The sequence below is a fragment of the Artemia franciscana genome, chromosome 17 (genome assembly GCF_032884065.1).
Source record: "Artemia franciscana chromosome 17, ASM3288406v1, whole genome shotgun sequence".
NCBI classification, from domain to species: domain Eukaryota; kingdom Metazoa; phylum Arthropoda; class Branchiopoda; order Anostraca; family Artemiidae; genus Artemia; species Artemia franciscana.
The window spans coordinates 2,161,450-2,183,963 of record NC_088879.1 but is presented as its reverse complement, the minus strand read 5'-3'; the positions used below and the strand labels follow the sequence as shown (position 1 = coordinate 2,183,963).

The 22,514-nt window shown below is 35.3% G+C and overlaps 1 protein-coding gene across 1 annotated transcript in view; it reads left to right on the top strand.

Moving 5' to 3' along the window:
* Nucleotides 1-929: 929 nt before the first annotated feature.
* Nucleotides 930-22,514, top strand: part of LOC136037733 (transforming growth factor beta receptor type 3-like) — a 167,412-nt gene continuing 145,827 nt past the window's right edge. The window contains exon 1 of the mRNA XM_065720508.1: nt 930-1,046. Within this exon, the coding sequence (XP_065576580.1) occupies nt 1,012-1,046 (35 nt within the window). The 5' untranslated portion in view covers nt 930-1,011. The remainder of the gene's footprint in view (nt 1,047-22,514) is intronic.

Sequence of the window (22,514 nt, the reverse complement as noted above, 5' to 3'; positions counted from 1 at the left end):
TTTGTTTGCGACTCAATGTGATTCTCGCTGTCCCTTGTTCCATGTCTTTTGATTTAGCTGTTCAGAGTCATTCTTCATTTTGTATTATTTTGCGTGCATCATAGATCATCATTGGCGAAAGATAATGTAACTTGTTCTTTAAATGCATATGTATGTAACGTCATTAACATGAAAAAGTATTTCCAAAATTAAGCTCTTAACGAATATTCCAATGCTCGTGACCTATCTAGATCGTTATTTTAAGGCCATGAATCTCAGTGTTCCAATTTAAAAAACAGTATTTTTTCAAACTCTATGGCAAGGGGACAATTTTGATGTCATCAATAAAAACATACCGAAAAGGACAGATTTCAACAACAAAAATTCACACGAAAGGAATTTTTTCAAATATAAGGGGGAACAATAAAAGGGGGCAAACTGTTGCCAAGAACTTTTTGATGTCAACGACAAAAAAAAACATTTAAAAGTATAAATTAAGAGATGTAAATATAAAAGAAATTTAATGTAAGTGAAATTTGACATCGTTTATATACGAAAAAGTGTATAGTTCTTAGTGTTTTATTACAACCTAAATGTCTTAAAGCCATGCATATAAATAAGTTTTTTTTTTCGTATAAAAGAATTTGGCCTGATACCTCTATGAAGGTATTTACAACCCACCGTAATCTTGCTCAAACATGTCAAATCCGAAAAACGTGTCATTGGTCCTAAAAGCAATCAATTACCATTTTCTCAGAAGGTCCTTCTGCCATTTGAGCAATGTCGGAATTTCCGGTGTCCCTTTTTGCATAGAAGTGCCCAGCTTGAAGGGGAAGGTTGACCCCCTTGTCTCACTTAACCAATGACCAATCGTCGGCACTCTCTGAAAAAGCTATGGGACGAATTTTGGGTAAGATACGGTTAATGGCAAATTGACAATGTTTTAGTCCAAAATTGCGTAGTTGTATGTGAACAGGTCGAAAAATTGAATGTGAAAAGACAGTTTGATCTGGATATTGGATACTATAATAAATGACACAGAAAATGGATTCTAGAACTCACATCAAGTTAGTTGTTATATAATTATGACCATTTCATTACTAAATCCGGGCTGCCATAGAGTTTTTTTTTATCAAGGTTACTTCAAAATTACCATTTAAGTTGCATTTGTTATCACGTTAAGACGGCGGTCACCTAATCAGACAAGAAAAGAGAAATATATCAGCCGATTCCCATTCAACGCTCTTTCCAAATAATATTGCCACTCCCGTTGCAAATATGTTTTAGCTCCCTTCCCTCCAGTGAGGGTGGACCTAGATAATATACAAAAAGCTAGATTCTGACGATCGCATATTGTTTCTTTGTTATTATTAGAGAAGCGCAACCATTTCTGGTTGACCTTCCTCCTCCATGGGGCAAACTAAAAATACGTAAAGTGGGCTTGATTACAGGTAACATTACCTATAGAGCGGAGCGTATTAGTTCATGAGCCCCGCGGAAAGCGGGCGAGATCTGTATTCTATATTTAGGCTACAAAGAGTGATAAAACTGAAAAAAAAAACCTCAAACGAGGTTCATTGAATAAGTATGGGATACTTATAATAATAAATAAGTATAGAATACTCGCCCCGCTACCCGCGGGGCTCATGGACTAATACGCTTCGCTCAATAGGTAATGTTACCTGGAAGCAAGCACACTTTACACATTTTCTGTTTGTCCCATGGAGGAGGAGGGTCAACTAGAAATGGATGTGCTTCTGGAATCAGCATTTCTAAGTGCTCTGAACTAAACATTTGCCCCCAACTGTTGATGAAAAGTACCCACAAAAGGTAATGAAAAACCCACAAAACCACCAAACTTTGATATATAGGCTAGTCAAGAGCTGCATCTGGTGAATTAGGGAGGGGGCTGGGACGCAATTACGAAGGTAGTGATTATTATATTTGGAAAGAGCATTGAATGGAATGAATCGAATGGTGTGTTTCTTTTTCTTTCCGATATGGGCTACATCCCATAAGTAACCTTAACCATCTTTCCAGGGTAGGGGTAAGCTGGTCAAAAATTTCCCCAAGGGTGGGTAAGCTTTAAAAAAGCTTAATAATAGTTTACAATTACTCTTTCTCAGAAGGAAACACTATAAAGTTCTGAAAACAACTTTTAAAAAGTCTAAAATACTTATATTATTCCTGAAAGTACTTCGATGATCGTATATTGTTTCTTTATCATTATTAGAGAAGCGCATCTATTTTTAGCTTACTAAAATCCCCCTCCAACGAGACTAAAAATGCATAAAGTGAGCTATATTACCTATAGAGCAAAGCATATTAGTTCATGAGCCCCGCGGGCAGCGGGGCGAGGGTCTGTATTCTATATTTATTCAACTAAGAGTGATAAAACTAAAAAAAAACCTCAAACGAGGGTTATTAAATAAATGTTGTACTTATTGGTTATATAATCAACGAATTTCGATCACGGATAATGCGAAAATGACACAAGAAACTGGTCAAGCAACTTCTTTATACCATACATTTAGCTTTGGCTTGGTTGGAAAATAAATTGTAGCTATATCTTATTTAAGTATTTAGTTGGTATTTTGGTTTGGTTAGGTTAAGTTAGTATAATTTATGCTATGATTTACCCCCCCCCCGTCCCTAATGTTCAAATATATACCCCAAATTTCTTTCTAAACTATTGTATTTTCATCATATTTTTTTTTTATTTCATTAGCATTAATCCAATTTCACATCCCAAATGTTTACTATATAACCGATAAGTACCATGAATATAGAATACAGACCTCGCCCCGCTGCCCGCGGGGCTCATGGACTAATACGCTACGCTCTATAGGCAATGTTACCTGTAAGCAAGCCCACTTTACGCATTTTTAGTTTGCCCATTGGAGGAGGAGGGTCAACCAGAAATGGATGCACTTCTAGAATTACCATTTCTAAGAGCTCTAAACTGGAACTAAACTAAACATTTACCCCCAACTGTTGATGAAAAGTGCCCACAAAAGGCAATGACAAACTCACAAAATCACCAAACTTTATTATATAGGCTAGCCAAGAGCTGCATCTGGTGAATTAGGGAGGAGGCTGGGACACAATTACGATGGTAGTGATTATTGTATTTGGAAAGAACATTGAATGGAGGGAATCGAATGGTATGTTTCTTTTTCTTTCCTATATGGGCTACGTTCTATAAGTAATCTTAACGATCTTTCCAGGGTAGGGGGAAGCTAGTCAAATATTTCCCTAAGGGTGGGTAAGCTTTAAAAAACGCTTAGTAATAGTTTACAATCACTCTTCTTCAGAAAGAAACACTATAAAGTTCTGAAAACAACTTTTAAAAAGTCTAGAATGCTTATATCATTCCTAAAAGTGCTTCTCCTTACTTTAACCCTCTCCCCCCTAGTGTGAAAATATATAGACTTAACTATACATTTCCCATGTATTTTTCTATACGTCACTCTTTTCTTCAAATAGATTTAACGGTAAAGAAGCAAATCAACGAAATATAGAAACGAGTAAATTCATGGAGAATACACAATTTGAGCTATATATTTGTACAAGGGAGTGGCGGAAGCAAAGTAAATTAAAGCACTTTTAGGAATGATATAAGTATTTTATAACTTTTTAAAGTTATTTTCGGGATTTAATAGTGTCTCCTTCTGAGGAGGAGTGATTGTAAACTAATTCTAAATTTTTCCATTTCTTCATATTCTTTAATGCGGGTGGAAGCGGAAAAATCATGGAATGTTCTTTTTGATGTCTTTGGTAAGGGGAGAATGAAGTGCTACTTTACATAAACTTAGAAATAAGTGTAACGTTGGCGGTTCCAGGCCTGGGCATAAGGGGGCAGCTGCCCCCAGTTTTTTCTGACGTCTGATATTAGTTTCCTTCCATTTTATATTTTTACGCTCATATTAAGGTACTTAATTGAATAAAAATTGCCACAATTGTAATATTTTTATACCCCTCCCTAGTTTATGAGGCCTAAAACCGTCACTAAAGGGTAAGTAGTGAAGGTGGTTCTATTATTTTTGTGTGGGTGGAGCAAGAACTGGGGTATTCAGGGACTGCCAAAACCGCTCAAGACCTGATTTACGGCATTTGGACTTAAAAATCCCCTTTGACTTAATTTTGTTGTTTTAACCGGCTTTGTTTTTGGTTGTTTTTTAGAGGGGGTGTTGCTTGATCCTACTGACTCCTGAAAATCCCAGTTTTTCTTTCAAAAGTTTTTTTCTTTTTTTTGTCGAAGATTGTGTTGTTGTGGGTATTTTTTTCGGGGGGAGGGGGGTCTAATAAAACGCATTGGAAATTTGTGTGTATATATATTTTTATTGCTTTTTTAAGAGTCAAACAGAGATTTTGAGAGGGAGGTTAAAATCTGGTAACACCCCCCCCCTATATAACGCCTTGAAAGGTGTTATGAAAGGACAACAAAACCTTGAAAACTCTTACCTTGGGAGGTCGGTATGAGCGGTGTAGTTTTTGCACAATCTGAAAGGTGATGTCGTAGGCTTACGTACTAGCCTCTGGGATTCATAATCTCAATTTTTTCCAGAAAACTGCATTGGATATATCCTACTACTGCTGTCCAAAGCTAACCTTAGGTATTGGTCTATAGAATTAAAAATTTAATCTGGTTATTATTTATGGCACAAAAAAGGGTCCTCATTTCATCCAGGGTCCCGCCCATCACGCCTTTCAATTTTTAGCATAAAGGTAAGTACGTGGTTCCTTCTTTGAACGGTAATCATACGAGGAATTTTAATCTGTATGATTATAGGACCAAAATGGACCTTTGATGCATGCCCCCCCAATGCTTCAGCAGAATGGTGGGCACATTTATTTGACCGATCAGCTTGAGTCTTGTTGGACAAGTGCCAAAACCAGGTTAAAAGTCTACCACCTCTGTTAGCTCGGCAGCATCGCTGTGTCACATATTAACCCAAAAACGTCTCTCGCTTCTCTGCGTGTGTATTTTTAGTTTGGATGCATAAATTTGGGCCAACATCCTCAGGACCTTTTTTAAGAGATGAAACGTAGTTTGCACTTTGTTTGAATCGTAACCGTGTAAGGATTTTCAATATGTATGACTAGAAGACCGATTTGGGTCCTTGGCCTCTCCAGCTGCAAAGTATATCCAAACTTCTATTTTTTGAAACCATCCTGATCAGGGCCGTATCCAGATTTTCTTTTCGGGGGGGGGGGTACAAAAGGTTAAAGGTTTCTCGGGGGGTCTAAAGGAACTTCAAAAAAGGGATCAAAATTTTTTTTATATTTATTTTTGTTACAATTTTACGAGTCAGACAAACATTTCAGGGGGAGGAGGCTCATCTCCCCTTGCCCCCCATCGATAAGGCCTTAATCCTGATGCTTTTGCCTCATCAATCCTTTAGAAAGAAGAAACTTTCTTTAGGGAGTTGGAAGCCTCAAGAGTATAATTATTACTTTATAAAACACAGAGCTTCAATCAGTTTCTTGAATGTTCATAAAATGATTAGTACTTGCATCTACCGAAAGATTTAGAGAGTTTAATTCCATAATGGAATTCAAATTTTTTGTTCATTTTAAATTCAATTTTTATTTACCAAATTTTCATTCCTAAAATATGGCTCAGAATTAATTCATGATGATATAAAGCCACCCTCCCTGTCATACTTTAAACTGTATCTTTTACATTTTAATTCTTTAATTTGATCAAGAACATTTTCTTGATCTTTTTTTATTTTTTTTTAATTTTTTTTTTATGTTTTCAAAAGTGTTTTTAATTTGGTTTCTCTCTTATTCTTGTATTGTGCTTAAGACGGCCCTTGGACATAGGGCCGAAATATCCACAGAACTAATCTTCACTGTCTTGAAAACATTTTCCCTATTGTCTCTACTTTGTATTTGTTGTTAAGAACATTTTCGCCAAAAATGCTCCTTACTCTTCAGAATTCATCTTCATACCCCGGGGTTATGACTGCCTACCAAGGGCTGATTGGATAGCTCTGTTCCATTTGATAAGTCTCCAACCCCCTTCAGGATGTGTAAAACACTTATTAAATATTTACTTTTTGTAAACTGAAGCAGATATTAGGGCTCTGGGCCAAAAAAATTCTAAAGCAAGTTTATGTTTACCGCCCAAAGGGCTCGACACAAATAACCCTTTTCGGGCACTATTTGCAAAGAAAACGGCGCTGATTTGAGCTTAAAATTCGTTCTTGTTTTTGATGCCAATTTACAAAAACGGCGCAAAATTTCATCATGGTCATAAAAAATAATCTTCAATCGTTTTCTTCTTTTCAGCAGGAAATTAAGAAGAACTAAGTAATAAATAATAATAATTAAATGTTTAATAATAAAAGAAGTGCATGATTTAATAACGAAAGAATTTAAAAGTTGATTAAATAGTTTTCAATGAAATGATAAAAGAACTAAATAATGAGTAGACATCAATCATGCAACTATTGATAACCTGCAGTTGACTAAATTTTGACCTGATGTTATATCAAGCTGAAACAGTGGCACCAATTTAGAGGCGTGTACCACCTTAAGTTGTCAAATGTACCTTTTCTTAGTATCATTACTGAAAAATGAGGAAAAATCGACAAATGTGTCTCATCATATTTTGAAAATATCTCCCTCCCCTTCGAACTATCGTAAATTGAAGCCACGACCTTAAAACTGTTTTTACTTAGAGCATTTGACATTTGTTTCTGTTAGATGGTTTCCGGTATCCATCTGAGACTGATGCCCGAGCCCTATTACACTCATATTCGTGGACAAGTTAAAAGTACATACGACTACAGTCGTCAATTGTTTATCCTATTCACAATCTTTCGAGTTGAACAATGTTCAACTTTAATGCGTAAGATTTATGATTGGCTAAATCAGGTTTAAAATTTAAGGCATAATTTCTTAGAATTAGAGAAGTTTGAAATACCAATTTTTACATCAGTGAGATGAATCTGGCAAAAATATAAAGATATAATACTAGTAAGCAATAATTAGGAACAGTTTAGTATTGACACAAGCTTTTCAAAACAGTTTCTTGCCATTTTAATTTGCATAGTGGTGCCAAATGGGGGAAACACAGGGGGATCCTCTCCTCTAGATTTCGAAAAAAATACCTGTTTTGGCATTAAATTTGAAAAATAACCTTTTTTAGTATTTCTGATGAGAAAAAATCCCCCTCCCGCCCAAACAAAATTTTTAAGTGAATTGGAACTACTTATGTAGTATAAACATGTCATTCATAAATCTTTGCTTCTTATTGACAGATGTGATTATAGTGTGGCCCAGGCTTAAGAAACATTTTTCCGTCTATGATCATCTGTATCTGTGATCGTCTGATCATCTGTATTACTACTACTACTACTACTACTAATAACTCACTGCAGCACCAAGCCGCCTGAGGCCAACACAGCTACGCACGCTCCTCCTCCAACCTAATCTATTTAAAGCCTCCCTCTTTACACCCTCCCAGGAAGTTCCCATTTCCTTTAAATCTTTGTTTATGACTTCCTTCCAACCCAGACAAGGACGACCTGCTTGCCGTGTAGCCCCAGACGGTTGGCCAAAAAGGACAATCTTCGGTAATCTGTCATCCTTCATCCGTAGAACGTGGCCTAGCCATCTCAACCTTTCTTTCATTATAGCCCCAGAAAGCGGGATTGAACCACACTTTTCGTACAACCTACTGTTTGAAATACGGTCAGTCAGCCGGGTACCCAGAACAATCCGTAGGCAATTTCTCTGGAAAACATCTAGTAAATTTGCATCTGCTTTTCGGAGTGCCCATGCTTCAGAGCCATATTTGACCACTGTCATCACTGTAGCTTCCAATATTCTAATCTTGGTTTGTAGACTTATCTTTCTATTCTTCCAAATTTTTTTTAACTGTGAAAAAACACCCTGAACCTTAGCTCTTCTTCTTTTAACATCTTCACTGCTCCCACCATCTTTACTAATAATACTACCAAGGTAACTGAAGCTCCCAACCTGATCAATCTTTTCGTTACCTAATGTCACCTGTTCATCTTCACTTATTCCTAGCCTTAGTGACTTATGTTTTCTTAACATTAATTTTCAAGCCTATTTTAGCACCCTGAACTCGTAAAACCTCTAAAAATTCATTCATTTCAGAACAGATGAAAAAAATTCATCTGTATTACTGAAAACTAAATCAAACTATAAAAAGTAAAAGGAAGATAAGCAGCGTAATACCAACGCTGCTTAAAAAGTGATTACATTTTATGCAGTGGCTTATCTCCCCAGTGTTGTCAACGGACGTTAGTGGAAAAAAAGATCTAACAATAACAATCGTTTTTGGGCACTCTTCACCTGCTTTCCAAATTCGAGAAAAGAATCATTCTATTCAGTCTTCAGTGGAGATCACAATAAAAAAAATGAAAGAACTCCTTGGGTTAAACCACAAGCTTTTATATGTTTCAAAATTGAAGTGAATTGGGGCCTGTCAAAATCTTGATTGAACAGCAAGCTGGTAACTTGGCCTAAGGCTTCTTGGGTTCACCCAATCGTCCAAATTCTTAAGCCATTTTATTGCCATCGGGTACCTTATTGACAGGCTACAGAGGATCTTGACGTTAACCTGTGATTGATCTGGTCAGCCTATATAGTAACTGATTGAGAAATATTTGATGTATACTTGCGTAATGAATTTCACTTCAAAAAGCTGAACCAAAAGCGAAAAACATTTGGAATGTTGCCTCAAATCAAACAGTTCGTGGTAACGAACTGTAGTAAGGAGCGACCCGGCTCAATAGTAACAAAAACTCTAAAAAATCTCGATGCCAATAGTTACATCAAAAGAATCGCATTTTAATGTTGATTTTAAATATATTCCCCTATTTGATGCATACTTGCGTAATGAATTTCACTTCAAAAAGCTGAACCAAAAGCGAAAACCATTTGGAATGTTGCCTCAAATCAAACAGTTCGTGGTAACGAACTATAGTAAGGAGCGACCCGGCTCAATAGTAACAAAAACTCTAAAAAATTTTGATGCCAATAGTTACAAAAAAAGAATCGCATTTTAATGTTGATTTTAAATATATCCCCCTATTTGATGTATACTTGCGCAATGAAATTCACTTCAAAAAGCTGAGCCAAAAGCGAAAAACCTTTGGAATGTTGCCTCAAATTAATTTTGAGAACCGGTGCTGTTTCTAATTTAGTAATCCTCTCTGAAAAAGACCACATAATTGTAGAAAAGGGTTGCATCGCTACTGTTTATTAGTTTAGCATTTGTATCTCTATTAGAAAATAGAAAACGATAAACAAAAAACAAACAATAAACAAATAACATAAAATGGTTGTCTGTATCTTCTGTTCCTGTTTTTCCCAAAACTTATATATTTTTATCCAGGCAATTTATTCTATATCAGCTTTCTGTGGAGTTGCCAATCAGACATGAACTCAGGAATTAATTTGAAGAGGGATAGCCTGCAACATCTTTGGAGACAGTATCAAATTGGAAAAATAACAAGAACATATGAACCGAAATATTTCAAGTTAAAGACAAAGCGAGGAAATTCTTTGAATTCTGAGAGAGGGCTCCCTGAATTCGTTTATTTATATATTTTGTTATACTATATAATATGTTAATTTACAAACAACACAAACAATTTTTAGTCAGTTTTAAACAGCTAGCAAATTTTAGTGGCAACCCTATTTTCACCGGAGACATCGATGGGAATTATCCTTTAAGAGGAATCTCTCAACTTTTCTCGCGCAAATTCTAAATGTCATCTGAAAAATATTTTTATCACCAATGCTTGCAATCACGTGGGTGTTACGTTCCAGTTTAAGCCAAAGGGACTGAGAGGCCATTTAAATTGATAGGGCTTCAAATACCAATCAGATTAGCGTATGGAAATAACCTATATAAACAGGAGCCAAGAGCTCATATGGCACTTGTGACGAGGTCGGAAGAGCCAAGAGCTCATATGGCACTTGTGACGAGGCCGGAACCTAAAATTAGACTCGGTACTCCGGTTCCCAAGATTTCTGTTTCCCCCTCGATCCCCCAATGTCCTCGGATCCGATCTGAATTGAAAATGGAGCATCTGATGACATCTTTCTATATATCAAGTTTCATTAAGATCCGATCACCCATTCATTAGATAAACATACCTCATTTTCACGATTTCCCCTCCCTAGAGCCTCCCCAGGTGGTTGAATCAGGGGAAAGACTGTTATCAAGTCAATTTGGGCAGGTCCCCAGCACGCCTACCAATTTTCATCGTCTTAGCACGTCCAGAAGCACCGAACCCACCAAAGCACCGGAAATCCCCCCAACTCCCCCAAAGAGAGTGGATCCGGTCCAGTTATGTTAATCATGTATCAAGGACTTGTGTTTAGTCTTCCCACCAAGTTTCATCCCGATCTCTCCACTCTAAGCGTTTTCTGAGATCTCCGGTTTCCCCGTCCAACTCTCCCAAATGTCACCAGATCGGAAGGGGATTCAAAATAAGGGCTGTTAGACAGGAGGCCCTTCTAAATACAAAAGTTCATCAAGATTCGATCACCTATTCGTAAGTTAAAAATACCTAATTTTTTTTAACTTTTCTGAATTGATCGTCCTTCCTCCCCCCTAGATGGTCAAATCGGGAAAGTGACTATTTCTAATTTAATCTGGTCTGGTCCCTGATACGCTTGCCAACTTTCGTCGTCCTAGCTTATCTGGAAGTGAACGAACTAGCAAAACCGGGAACGACAGACAAACAGACCGACAGAAATTGCGATCGCTAAATGTCACTTGGTGAATACCAAGCGTCATAAAAACAGTATTCAGTTAAAAAACATATTTAAAGTATTTATATAGGCTATATATACCCTTTAAAACTTGTATATAAAAAAATTCATTCTTTGCAATTCTTTACAAACAACAGTAAATCACAGTTCTTGAATATATAAAGGTACAGGTCTAGGCGTTTACCCCCTTCCCAGAAAATATTCCTTGTTGTTGACTGGTCTCCAATCACTTTCGACTTGCAAAAAGGTGTAGAGCTCTCAATTTTTGATTTAATGAGCCCCCTCCGAGGTTTTCGCAACCATGATTTAAAGGTGGGGACGAGGAGGGGGAGTCTCCCAACTATACAGAATAAATTCTGCTCGTCTTGGGGTTTAATATTATTCTTCACTTTCGTAATAACAGCTTAGACCAGAAATGTTCCAATAGATTAAAAAGGATTAAAGATCATGCGTGTTCTAAAGTCTCTTTTTTACCTTCCCCCCAAAACAAAAGTCCTATTTACGGCCCTGGGGCTTATACATTTTTCTTACCCATGACCTCCTCTTGTGTCTCCCTTAGAACCCATTTTGTATTTATCTGAAGGCTCATTGAGAGCTCGCTCCTTACTTTCAGTTGAAAAAACTTATTTTTTCTAATTTAATTTATCTGAAGGTTCACTGAGAGCTGGGATGTTTTGGCCTTAAAATGCAAACTTTGAGATATCTCCCTCCCTCCGCAATAAAAAACTATCAGAAAGCCCCATTGTAGAATTTTAAATGCCTTTTAATTTTGTAAAATGTCCATTGTTGATTCTCTTGTTGGGAAACATAAGATCATTTTTCGCGGGAGATTTTTCTACGGAGGGGGATTATTATTAGGAATTTTCCAAGTGCAGAAACCCTGAATTACCCTGAGTTCTTCTACATAGTTTTATTTACTTGTCTTTCTTCCTCTTTGTATGCACAATTTTACATGTGGAGAGAATGCTACGGCGGAATTGTCCAGGGGAAATTCACAGCGGGGATCAAATTTTCTGGCAAAGTTTTTCCTAGGAAAAATGTGGTTAGTGTCCACAAAGATGCTGCAATGTAATAAGTCCCTTCTTATTGAACAAAATATTTCTGGCATTTATTTTAATTCATCCCGCCTTAGAATCAAATAAAGGTGTTGACTCAATGTATACATGGGAGGAATCAGACAACAAGTTCCAAAAAACTCATTTAGTTTTCATCTAAAGGCTCAATGGGGCTTAGAAAATTAGGCAATTGAAATGTCCTCTTTTTGGTATCTTGCCAAAAGTTACCTTTGGTATCTTACTAAATCCCTGCATTACGAAGCAAATCACTTCACATAAAGGATGAAAAATAAACGCTAGGAACTTTTTTGTGGAGTAAGAAGGGGAATGTCACCTTGTGGGCATTACCATAACACCCTTGTGGGCATTACCTACATTTTATCTAGGAAAAATCTTGTTAGACAATTTAATCCCCGTTGAAAGAAAATTCTTCCCAGAAATTTTCTCCCCACGGGAAATTCACCTAAACAATTTTCCCTTCCCCTGCAGAAAAAAAAACCCTCTGAAAATCTCCATTTCTTTAAAAAAAATTAAAAAGACAATTAAACTTCTATAATGGGGTTCTCTGATCGTCTTGTAGTTAGGGAGGGAGGGAAACACCTCAAAGGGTGCATACCGAAACAACCGATCCCCCCACACCCCCCTCCCCATGACTTATAATAAAGGCATAAAATGAAAATATACATGGGAACTAAAAAGACTTCGACAAGAAGTCTCAAAAACTCGTTTAGCTTTCATCTGAGGCTTAGAAAATTTAGTCACTGAAACGTAATCCCTTTTGGTTTCCCTCTTTTTGGTTTTTGGTTTCCCTCTGATCCCTCTTATTAATAATAGACCACTGCATTGTCAAGCAAATCACTTCACGCCAATAAAGGATTAATTTAAACGCCAAAAACATTCAATAAGAACGGAGATGTTATCTTGCAACGCCCTTGTCGAAATTACTCGGATTATTCCACGAAAAATCTTGCTGGACAATTTAATCCCCACTGTCAGAAAGTTATTCCCAAAAATTGTCTCGCCTCTTAAAATTCTTCCGAAAAATCCCCTCCCCCCCCGGCGGAAAACTCCCTTGCGAAAACTACCCATAAGTTTCCCAATAAAAATACTATCTATAAGCAGTGGACAGATTACAAAACTTTAAAAGGCATTTAAACTTCTGCAACAAAGTTCTCTGATTGTTGCATAGTTAAGGAGGGAGGGAGATGCATCAAAGGGTGTATTTCAATGCCAAAACATCCCAGCTCTCATTAAGCCTTCAGATAAATTCAATTTAAAAAACAAGTTTTTTCAACTGAAAGTCAGGAGCAATATTAAGACTAAAAATGAACGGAAATTATTTCCTTTATGAAGGGTTTGCCTTTCTGCTCAATACCTTGCTCTTTAAAGTTCTAAGTATTTTTAAAAGGGCTTTCTACTCTAATGGAAAGGCGCTTGGTTCTCAGAAGCTGTTCTTGAGAAATTGGAACAAACAGTTAAACTTTAGGGTAAAGAGCAAGGTACTGAGGCGAGGGGCAACTCCTTTGCACACGAAATAATATCTGTTCGTTTCAAGTTTTATCAAGGCCTACCATACCGTTGAAGATCAAAAATATGGACTATATAAATCGTTGGAAGAAACAGAAGTTTTTGTCCCACCACCTGAAAAATTAAAAGAAACAAAGGTTCGGCGATATGTCTTTCGTAATGACAAAAGACAAGCCGAGGCAAAAGCTAAAGATCCAATAGAAAATGAATAATATAAATGTAATTATAAAATAAATAAAAAATAAATAAGAATAAAATAAAAAATAAATGTAATTATAAAAAGGCACCACTTCTAATTTAACATCCGCTTGGACGTCATGATGTCAGGAAAAGGCTCAAATTGTCTGCGTTTAATATATATATATATATATATATATATATATATATATATATATATATATATATATATACATGTGACCCTCTGATTAAAACTTTAGAGCATGTCCTTTTTATTATTCTTGAATGGACTAATTTCCAACTAGTCAGCTAAAGTTGTAGTTTATCAATTTTTACTTATCTCTAGTTTTATTGTATTTTCTAATTAAAGTATACTTGCATAATTTCTCAAAAGCTGCTTAATGTTTTGTAATCTAACTTATAATTGCATATTTCTCAATTACTACTTAATTTTTTACAATTACGTTTGGTCAATACTAAGAACTATAAAAAGAGTGAAAAAAGCTAAGAAATTATAGCTAAGAAAAAAATATAAGGCTGAGAAATTAAAAAAAAAACTAAGAAGTATGAAAAATGCTAAGTAGTTGTTGTCACAAAATAGTTGCATGACAGGCCAAAGAGCCTTTGGGGCAATAGTAAAATATACTACTGTATGCTTATTTCATGATGAATAAATCTTATCTTATCACACCTGAACGTCGTATTCACACTTAAAAGACAATTGCCATAACCTGTTTTCTAAGCTGTTCTCAAAAGGAGGATGAGCAGGGCAATGTTTGATCATACCCTAATCTACATTACCCTGTTGATTTTCCATTAGAGAACAACTTAGAAAACAATTTTTTAGCAATTATGTTATTAGAAGTGTAAGTAGCGGTGAACTTTTCCATAATAAATAATGTTGTTTCTACATTTTGTTTTTATTTATATTAGAAGTTAAATACGAATTTTTACGATCTTAGCGTAAAAATACGAACTCTGAAATACGAACTCAAGGTGCAACGGCAGTGAAATTGCAATTTTGGATTTGTAATTTGCATTATCTCGCAGAAAGAATACGAAACATTCAGACAGGCACTTGAATTCTGCCCCCTCCCATTGGAAAATGCCGGTTTTTGTACTGTCATTGAAAAATAATTTTTATTGGACATACCCTTGGATTTTGAAAAATATATTTCCCCCTACATTTTAGTGAATCAACCCCTTCCCCCTATTATCCATTTTTATTAAACGGTTCATTACCTTCCTTGATCCTGCTAATTTTTTCATTGGATTTAGTTTATTGACTAAAATGATGATTGACTGGCAGTTTTGGCACCGACTTAGAATATGTTTCTAAAAGAAATAGATAAATAAAGAAATAGAAATATTCTAAAAGATATTTTTCTAAAAGAAATAAAGAAACATTTCTAAAAGAAATAGATAAATAAATAAAAGAAATAGAAAAAAAAATAAATAGAGAAAAACTCGAAGCCGACGCTCACTTTTCAAAGAAATTACAGATTATCAAACAAAAAAAAATACTCAAGTTGTATTGCAGTGGTGCCAATTCAAAAAAATGTAAGGGGGGATTGTTCCCATATTTAAAAGGAATTCTGAAAAAAGAGGTGTTTTTTCCAAAATCTAGGCGGAGATGTCTCTTTTTTTAATGATGATATAAAAAAGGTGCTTTTCAAAATCTAGGCACTATTGGTGCCTATTATGATGATATTATGATGCCTATTATTATGAGAAATAGAGATTTCTATTATGATAGTTATTAAGCTAAACTAAAAATTTTAAACTGTCAAATGATTCAAAGAGAATTACACTTAAAGCACCAAAAATAGGATAATCCTTGAGAATTTCTTGGAGTTCCTGTTTGGAAATACTACAAATGCATGGCAAAGAGCATTCATCTGAATGTATAATTAGGGTTTTAAATAGTCAAGCCGCATAAAGTAGCTTGCGTAATCATAACAAGTTATCTAAATGCAGTTTGACAAAACAAGAAAAACCGTAAAGAAGAAAGAAACGAGAATAATAGCAACCAATGAAAAAACCGAAGAGGATGTTGCAAAAATTTTGGTCGAAAACTCTCTTGACCGTCTTCAGTACATAATAATAAAAAAATACAGATACAAATTTAAAGAATAAAATAAAAACCAAACTTTATAACAAACACTAAAATAGGAAGCACCTCTAAGCAACGGTGAATGGGTACCCTTTTAAAAGTCGAATTTTTTTGGGGGGGAGAGGGGTTAAGCCCCCCCAACCAAGGATGTACGAAGTACCAAAGATGTACGAAGTACCAAGGATGTACGCAAGTACCAAGGATGGAGTTAAGCCCCATCCTTGGTACGTGCTTTCCCTAACAAACAAATACAAAGTAGAAACAATAGTGAAAATCTATACGTACAATACGAGAACAAGAGAGAATATATATATATATATATATATATATATATATATATATATATATATATATATATATATATATATATATATATATATATATATATATATATATATATATATATAAACTTACGTTAAATTGTGAGAACTAAAACTAAAAAATGTTTTTCTTTAACTTTTTTTAAAAAAAAAGCCCTAGCATCCTTACTTCAACGAAGTTCAACCAGGACTGACAAAAAGAATGAAGTAAGAATATAAACTCATTCACACTAAAGATAACAATGTGATTAAGTGTAATTTCTTAAAGCTAATCTTGCTTGTTTAGCAGCCTGTCTCAAAGGTCTTTTCGTAGATGGTTCAATACTATTATAAATCGGTTTAGTAAAATATTTTGTTAGATCATTTTTAATTAAATTTGAGTATAAAGAATTTAGTGAGTACTCCCCCTAAGTCCTTGTTGAAAGAAATATTATTATTTATTTTGAGATTAATTTCGATTGATTCTCGAACCACCTGTTTTATCCCCAAATCATTACTGATGAGTGAAGATTTTTCAAAAAGTTTCGTGTGGGACGGGTTATTAAATATATGCCAACCTAAAGCAGAATCAAAGGAGTTGTTGGAACTATTTGAAATTAATGCCTTGTCTATGTCTTTTTTATGCTGTTGTAACCGTTTTTCTAGATTCTGATGGGTCCTGCCGACATAGTAATTTCCACAATCACAGGGTATTTGATGGACCCCTCTTTGGCGAGTAACTAGGGTCTTGTCTTGAATTTAAGAAATTAATGATTTTAAAATTATTAGAAAAAACTACGGAAAGATTATTTTTTGTGCAAATATTTTTTAATTTTGTTGTGATTTTTGGGATATGATATACGGAAGATAGACAATATTTGAGGGCTTATCAGTAGCCTCATATTGTGAGATATCTTCTTCGATTTTACAAGAATGTCTCTTTATTCTACGGTTAATTATTTTATTAACCGTAAAAAATAATCTGTCCGTAGTTTTTACTAATAATTTTAAAATCATTAATTTCTTCAATTCCGGTAAAGGTAAGACCCCAGTTACTCGCCAAAGAGGGATCTATCAAATACCTTGTGATGGTGGAAATTACTATGTCGGTAGGAACCATCAGAATCTAGAAACACGGTTACAACAGCATAAAAAAGACATAGACAAGGTACTAATTTCAAATAGTTCCAACAACTCCTTTGATTCTGCTTTGGGTTGGCATATATTTAATAATCCATCCCACACGATACTTTTTGAAAAATTTTCGCTCATCAGTAATGATTTAGGAATAAAACAGGTGGTTCGAGAATCAATCGAAATTAATCTCAAAATAAATAATAATATTTCTTTGAACAGGGACTTAGGGGAATACTCACTAAATTCTTTATACTCAGATTTAATTAAAAATGATATAACCAAATATTTTACTAAACCGATTTATCAAACAGTTCGTGGTAACGAACTAGTAGTAAGGAGCGACCCGGCTCAATAGCAGCCAAAACTCTAAAAGATGGAATTTTGATACCAATAGTTACATCAAAAGAATCGAATTTTAATGCTAATTTTAAATATATAAGTTTCATCAAGATTAGTCTTACCCATCAAAAGTTACAAGCCTCAGAAAATTTGCCTAATTTTAGAAAATAGGGGGAAATACCACCTAAAAGTCATACAATCTTAATGCACCATCAGTGCGGTTAATCACACCATCAGATTCAGCGTATCAAAGAACCCTAATGTAGAGGTTTCAAGCTCCTATCTATAAAAATGTGGAATTTCGCATTTTTTGCCAGAAGACAAATCACGGATGCATGTTTATTTGTTTTTTTTTTGTTTTTGTTTTTTCCCAGGGGTGATGGTATCGACTCAGTGGTCCTAGAATGTCGTAAGAGGGCTTATTCTAACGGAAATTAAGAGTTCTAGTGCCCTTTTTAAGCGACCAAAAAAATTGGAGAGCACCTAGGCCCCCTCCCACGCTCATGTTTTCCCAAAAGTCACCGGATCAAAATTCTGAGATAGCCATTTTATTCATCATAGTCGAAAAATGTAATAACCATGTCTTTGGAGACGACTTACTCCCCCACAGTCCCCGTTTGAGGGGCTGCAAGTTACAAACTTTGACCTGTGTTTGCATATAGTAATGGTTACTGGGAAATGTACAGACGTTTTAAGGGGAATTTTCGGATTTCGGGGAGAGTTGGGGGGCTACGTGGGAGGATCTTTCCATGGAGGAACTTCTCATGAGGGAAGAGATTTTCAATGAAGGGGGCGCAGGATTTTCTAGCATTATTTAAAAAAAACAGTGAAAAAATAAATATGGAAAGGTTTATCTACTGAAAGTGAGGAGCAGCATTAAAACTTAAAACGAACAGAAATTGTTACACATATGAGGGGTTTAGTAGTAGTAGTAGTAGTAGTAGTAGGTTTAATAGCAAAACTTGACAGCTGTCACTGATTTGTGTTTCTTTACAACATATACAAAATCAAGCTACACTTGTAAATATAAATAAAACTATAAATATTAACTCTTATGATACATTTTGACGAAAACCGGGACGAAAGAATTACCATTTTAAGTAATCAAAAAATTGGAGAGCAGCTAGGCCTCCTCCCTCGCTCCTTTTTTCTCAAAATCTTCCGATTAAACTAAGAGAAAGCCATTTAGCCAAACAAAAAATTAATATGCAAATTTCGTTTTAATTATTTATGTGCGGAGAGCCAAGATCAAAACATGCATTAATTCAAAAACGTCCAGAGATTAAATAAAAAAAAAGTTTTTTGAAATGAAAGTAAGGAGTGAAATTAAAACTTAAAACGAACAGAAATTACCCCGTATATGAAAGGGGCTTTTTCTCCTCGACGCCCCGCTCTTTACGCTAAAGTTTATTACTGTTTTAAAAAGTAGAGTTAAGAGAAAGAGTCAAACTTTAGCGTAAAGAGTGAGGCGTTGAGGAGGAAAAGCCCCTCATATGCTGCTTCTTTATCAACTCCTCGCTCTTTACGCTAAAGTTTGACTCTTTCTCTTAACTCTACTTTTTAAAACAGTAAAAAACTTTAGCGTAAAGAGCGGGGCGTTGAGGAGAAAAAGCCCCTTTCATATATTCGTTTTAAGTTTTAATGTCGCTCCTTACTTTCATTTCAAAAAACTTGTTTTTTTTTATTTAATAATAGTATTGAACCAGCTACGAAAAGACCTTTAAGACAGGCTGCTAAAAAAACAAGGTTGTCTCTGAGAAATTGCACTTATCACTTTGTTATCTTTAGTTTGAATGAGTTTATATTCTCACTTCATTCTTTTTGTCAGTCCTGGTTGAACATCGTTGAAGTAAGGATCCCTTGGACATAGGTCCGAAATATTCACGGAATTGATTTCCACTGTCTTGAAAAGATTTTCCCTATTGTTTCGACTTTGTATTTGTTTGTTATGGAAAGGCAGTGTGGTCTTCGTCGCTATTTTCGTCTAGGCTTTCCCTAATGCTGATTCTTTGTATTTTCGTAATTTTCTCGTTTTAATTGATTTGTCCGTTCTTTTTAGTCCCTGTCTAGAAATGAAATCTTGCAACCATGTCCCGGCAATAACTGTAGACCTGGGTAGATCGCTTATATTGCGTAAAAAGGGTATTGGCATAAACAATATATCAAAATTAAAATAAGATGGCGCAACAGTGTTGCAACTTAAAAGCCTGTGAATTATAAAGTAATTCAATGTGATAGTTAAAGGTACTAATTAACATTTTTGGGCACTAGCAAAGGTTCAATTGACAAACGAATGGTAATTTATGTGCTTTTTGACCGTAGTAGGGATGTTTTCAAACGTTTCTCTCGCTTAAGCATAAACAGGCCATAAGAAGAACTGAACAAGATTCCGTAAAATTTAAATACATTCCCTGATGTGTAACTGTTCGTGTTTTTAATAACTGATGATTTCAACCCGAACAACTGATTGCTTTTTGCTTGGCTAATAGATCAGTGGATCTTTTAGCATGGAGTGTGTGGGGGGGGGGGGGGGTCGGAAGCCTAAAAAAATCCTTCTTAGGCAAACATTCTGAAAATGAGAAGTATTTGCTCGAAGCATTTTTATATAAATTTGGGCTTTAGCCAAACGAATGGGTAGTGGAAGGGTTGTGGCAGGTTTAAATCATATTCAGGGTGATACTGTTTTGATGTGCCAAAGAAGGGCCTAAATGATACCTTGCATTCTCGAAGGACTGTTACCGCAAATGATTAAATTTGACGTAATAAGCTGAGTGTTTAGCCCCATTCAGAAAACCCCCATCACATTTTTGTATTCATAAATATAACGTCAGTCACCACAAAGAAAAAAGAAACAAGTCAGATGAAAAATAAGTGGCGTTAAAGCTCAAATTCAGTTGAAATCATCCTGAACGTAACTGGGCTGCTTATCCCCTCCCCTCCACAACTCCTTGTTCTAAAGTTCAAATTGCTTATTTCAATAATTCGAGAATAAATTCTCCAATGCTACTGTAATATGATAAAAAGCTCAACTTTGTTTATGACAATGCTTCGAAAGTGAACGTTGTAGGCTACATTTCTTGTTGTATTTGCCTGAAACAATAAATTTGTCCGCTACAATGTTTTGTAAGTAAAACTTTCAATAAACAATTAACTGTTGTGTACTTGTTGTATTCTAAAATACTTTAAAGGAAAATATTGTTAAAAATTTTGTTTAAAAGAGGACTGGGTTGAGAAGACAGTAGCCCCGAAAAATACAGGATTATTTATGCTTGGTTTAATATAAATGCTCTGATTGAAGAAAAAGCTCATTTTTTATAATAAAGAGTCAAAATTCAGGCGTACTTGTAGTGGCTAAACGCTTTTCAACCAATAAGAATTATTAATTTCCACAACTGCCACTCTCTAACCCATGCACAGGAGTCGCAAAAGCGGGGGGGGGGGCATTTACTAGTGTAGCAATGGACCGGTTAACTACGCGAAACTGTTAGGAAACAATCAAACTAATCTTGGAATTTTAGTTGTCCGGGTCACCGAAGTCTGCCCCTGTGCGGTCGCCTTTACTCCTTTTAAGACTTCAAAAAAATTTGTGATATTTTTTATGCTCTTGACCAACCCCCACCCCTTCTAAAGTAAGCTCCTTGGTCTTGGCATGCGGCCGTGATTTTTCCCAGGATTTCTTCGCTATACGACAGGGAGGGGTGCCCCAAACTAATTAAAAAGACACGTTTGGCTGCAAGTAAGTTTTGCGACATCAGGTCTCTCCACTTAAAAGTAGCTGTTCAAACCCCCTCTTCCTGTTCTATTATATCCATTCAGTTTTGATTACTAGTAAGCCAATTATTTTTATTCGGAAAATCCTTTCGCCTAGTTTATTCAACTTAGTGTATGTTGTATGGGAAATAGTAAATTTTTTTAGTAGTAAAGAGTAAAAAGTTTGGCGCGCATTTCTTCTGAATCAACCAATCAGAATGATTCCTCCACTGTTCCGTCAAAGACAACAAGAGCCTTCACACATTGGTATGCCGTTTGGTTAGTTTTTGCTGAATATTTTCGAAGACGGGACTTGCATATTTTTAAGTTTTCCGAAAAAAAATGATTGTTCAGTTGTTTGTTGTGTACAATATTCAAGAATAATAACTAATACATTTTGTGAGCATGAAGTTTTATTTATTAATTTAAAAGCTGTGATTGAGTTGTGTTTTGGCAGATAAATTAGTCTTTTGGAAGAACAGAAGATAGGCTTAACTGTTAAGTTTAGTAAGTTTATTTCAATTCTCGTCCATTTAGATTAAATAGAAGAATATTGGTAGTTTTTTTTTTACTCATAGATGAGTGAGTTCAGATAGCTTACCTTTAAAATCGGAACTTCATCCTGAATTCAAATACAACATTCATTTCCATCGCAAAATGTTACTTCACCCCCCCCCCTAATGGTGGTGAAATATTCACCCTGAGTTGAGTATATTCAATGTATTTTACGTTACTCTTTTCTTCAAATTGGTTTAACGCCAAACAAGCAACAACAGAAATTTACCCACCTAAGTGTCAGATATATGCAATACAGGGTATATGTTTGACCTTTAGTAAGAGGAATGGGGTAAATTAAATTTGCGACAAAATGAATGTTATATTTAGATTCAGGATGAAATTCTGACTCTAAAGATAAATATATTTCTTTGCTATCTCAATAATTGGAATGAAAAAATTTACCAGAATATTTACATATAAAACTGAGAAAAAAGTGAAAAATAGGATCTTATATAATTTGGGGTGAAAAAAGCTCTTGGTGGTAGTCTAGCTGGTCACCTCTTTTGTACTAAATACTGCAACCTAGTAGAAAAATTCCTACTTTATTGGGTTCAAAAATTCCTATTTATTGGATTACCAGACTCGCTCTGAGTTGCCCCCCCCCCTCCAGTAGCCATTCTAGCCCCCTAGCCTTAGGGGTTAAAGCTTTTTGATTGTGTTGGTTTGAATTATTTTGTATAATTATTTCTCGATAACAGCGGGTTCATAATGCCATTTTAGAAAAAAAAAGAGTTTAGGATCTCTAGATTTTAGGCTATCCCGCATAATCTCAGTAGCGTCAATTCACATAAATAGAGAAGAGATGGGGGCTGT